The sequence below is a fragment of the Hyaena hyaena genome, unplaced genomic scaffold, assembly GCF_003009895.1.
Source record: "Hyaena hyaena isolate Hyena2069 unplaced genomic scaffold, ASM300989v1 scaffold_637, whole genome shotgun sequence".
Taxonomy (NCBI): domain Eukaryota; kingdom Metazoa; phylum Chordata; class Mammalia; order Carnivora; family Hyaenidae; genus Hyaena; species Hyaena hyaena.
Window position 1 is genome coordinate 1,040,913 of NW_024081260.1, and position 2,028 is coordinate 1,042,940.

The 2,028-nt window shown below is 39.1% G+C and overlaps 1 protein-coding gene across 1 annotated transcript; it reads right to left on the reverse strand.

Moving 5' to 3' along the window:
• Positions 1-568: 568 nt before the first annotated feature.
• LOC120249091 (olfactory receptor 2W1-like) lies at positions 569-1,501 on the reverse strand. Its single transcript, XM_039257592.1, has one exon. It carries the CDS (start codon positions 1,499-1,501, stop codon positions 569-571), a length of 933 nt encoding a protein of 310 aa, XP_039113523.1.
• Between the last annotated feature and the right edge of the window lie 527 nt (positions 1,502-2,028).

Genomic DNA, 2,028 nt, shown 5'->3' on the forward strand with positions numbered 1-2,028 from the left:
TCCCTCCCTCCCTCCCTCCCTCCCTCCCTCCCTCCCTTCCTTCCTTCCTTCCTTCCTTCCTTCCTTCCTTCCTTCCTTCCTTCCTTCCTTCCTTCCTTCCTTCCTTCTTTTCTTTTGTCAGTTGGTTTCCACCACAAAAGCCCTGCTGGCAGTATCAGGTGGATGAAAGGGGATGTTATTTACCATAAAAGTGGTAAGTCTGGTAAGAAGAAATCAGTGTCTACTGTAATCCTACATTAAAATCAAATTCCATGTGAAATATTTTCTTAATACTTTGTATATATTTCTGGTACTGTACTTAACCATATTTCATAATTATATATTTGCTTATATGTTGTCCATGATTAGTCTTGAAGCTTTTTAAGTGTGTGAATTTAGGTTCCTTTATGAATCTATGTCTCTGTCTCCTTGTAATTTCTATGTGCTTCCTACTTCTTTACAAAGTCAATGCCTAGTACAATCCTAGTACATGGTAAACACCTAATTAGTGCCCTTTGCATAAATGACCTTCTGTTGGTGAAAGTCAATATCATTCTTTGTCTCTTTTCTATCAAACTCATGATCTTGTTTACCATTTTTCTACACACAGTATTCTCTTTACTGCATTTTTTACATCTTTGTTTCTTAAAGTGTAGATCAGAGGGTTAAGGGTGGGTGTGACAATTGTGTAAAAGAGAGTAAGGAACTTCCCCTCATCTTGGGATGAGCTATTCTGTGGTTTCATGTACATATAAATGACTGTTCCATAAAAGAGAGTTACTACCGTGAGGTGGGAACCACATGTATTAAGGATCTTACGCCACCTTGCTGCTGACTTGATTCTCGTGACAGCTTGAGTGATAATTGCATATGAGATGAGAATTAGTGATAGAGGTACTAGAAGTAATATCACTCCAAGAGCAAAGACAGTGACCTCCATTACTTTTGAGTAGACACAAGCCATCTTGAGCAATGCTGGCATCTCACAGAAAAAATTATCCACCTTCCGGTGCCCACATCTTGGCAACCTCAAAGTCAAGGAACAAAGAGTTAAGGCGCTGCCAAGACCACCTAACCAGGAGGTGAGCACCATCTTCTGGCAAAGCTGAGGGTGCATTATTACTGTGTAGTGAAGAGGCTGACAGACAGCGGCGTAGCGGTCATAGGCCATCACAGCCAAGAGAAGACATTCTGTGGCTCCCAAGTCAAGGGCAAAGAAGAATTGGAGCACACACCCTGCGTAGGTAATAGACTTTGTTGGACCCCATAGATTTACCAGCATCTGTGGGATAATGCTAGTTGCATAACAGAGGTCCAGGAAAGACAAATTGGATAGGAAGAAATACATGGGAGTATGGAGCTGGCTGTCTAGGTTAGATACAAGAATGATGGTTGTGTTTCCTACCAGAGTCACAATATAGAAGATGACAACAATCCCAGAGATGATGTGTTCTAATTGGGGCCAGTCAGAAAACCCCAGCAGGATGAAGTCTGTCATGGAACTTCCATTGTTTGTGTTCATGACTCCTCATGAAGGTCTAGGAGACAATACCATGGTAATAAAAAATAGCATCAGCCTTAATTAAAAATAAAAATTTCTAAAGTTTCCCATAAGTACCCAAAATTCACTTGTTTGTGTGCTCTCTCCCATATGGAACACTTCTTTTAACAGTTTCTCTGTGTTCAATGCCCACTCTCTCTGTTTACTTATAACCAGAGTGGTTCTAAAAATAATATGGTAAACCCAGTCACACTGAATTGTAAATCATTGAAAAGGCTTAATATGCCATGGCACTTATGGTTATGGGTAATTTGGTTAAATGATAAATCCATATAATTAGTTATATATTTTAAGAGTGGGATATATTTTGATTGAACCTTTTTGATATTATGACATTAGCATGACTTGACATGACAGTTTCTTCCCTTATCAAAGGAGTGGGATTTGAAGTAAAAAGTTAAGTAACTTATTATGTTGGGATAAACTTCACTATTTGGTAGCTGAATCACTTTCCATATGCTCTTCCAAATGTCTGCATTTTAGCCATT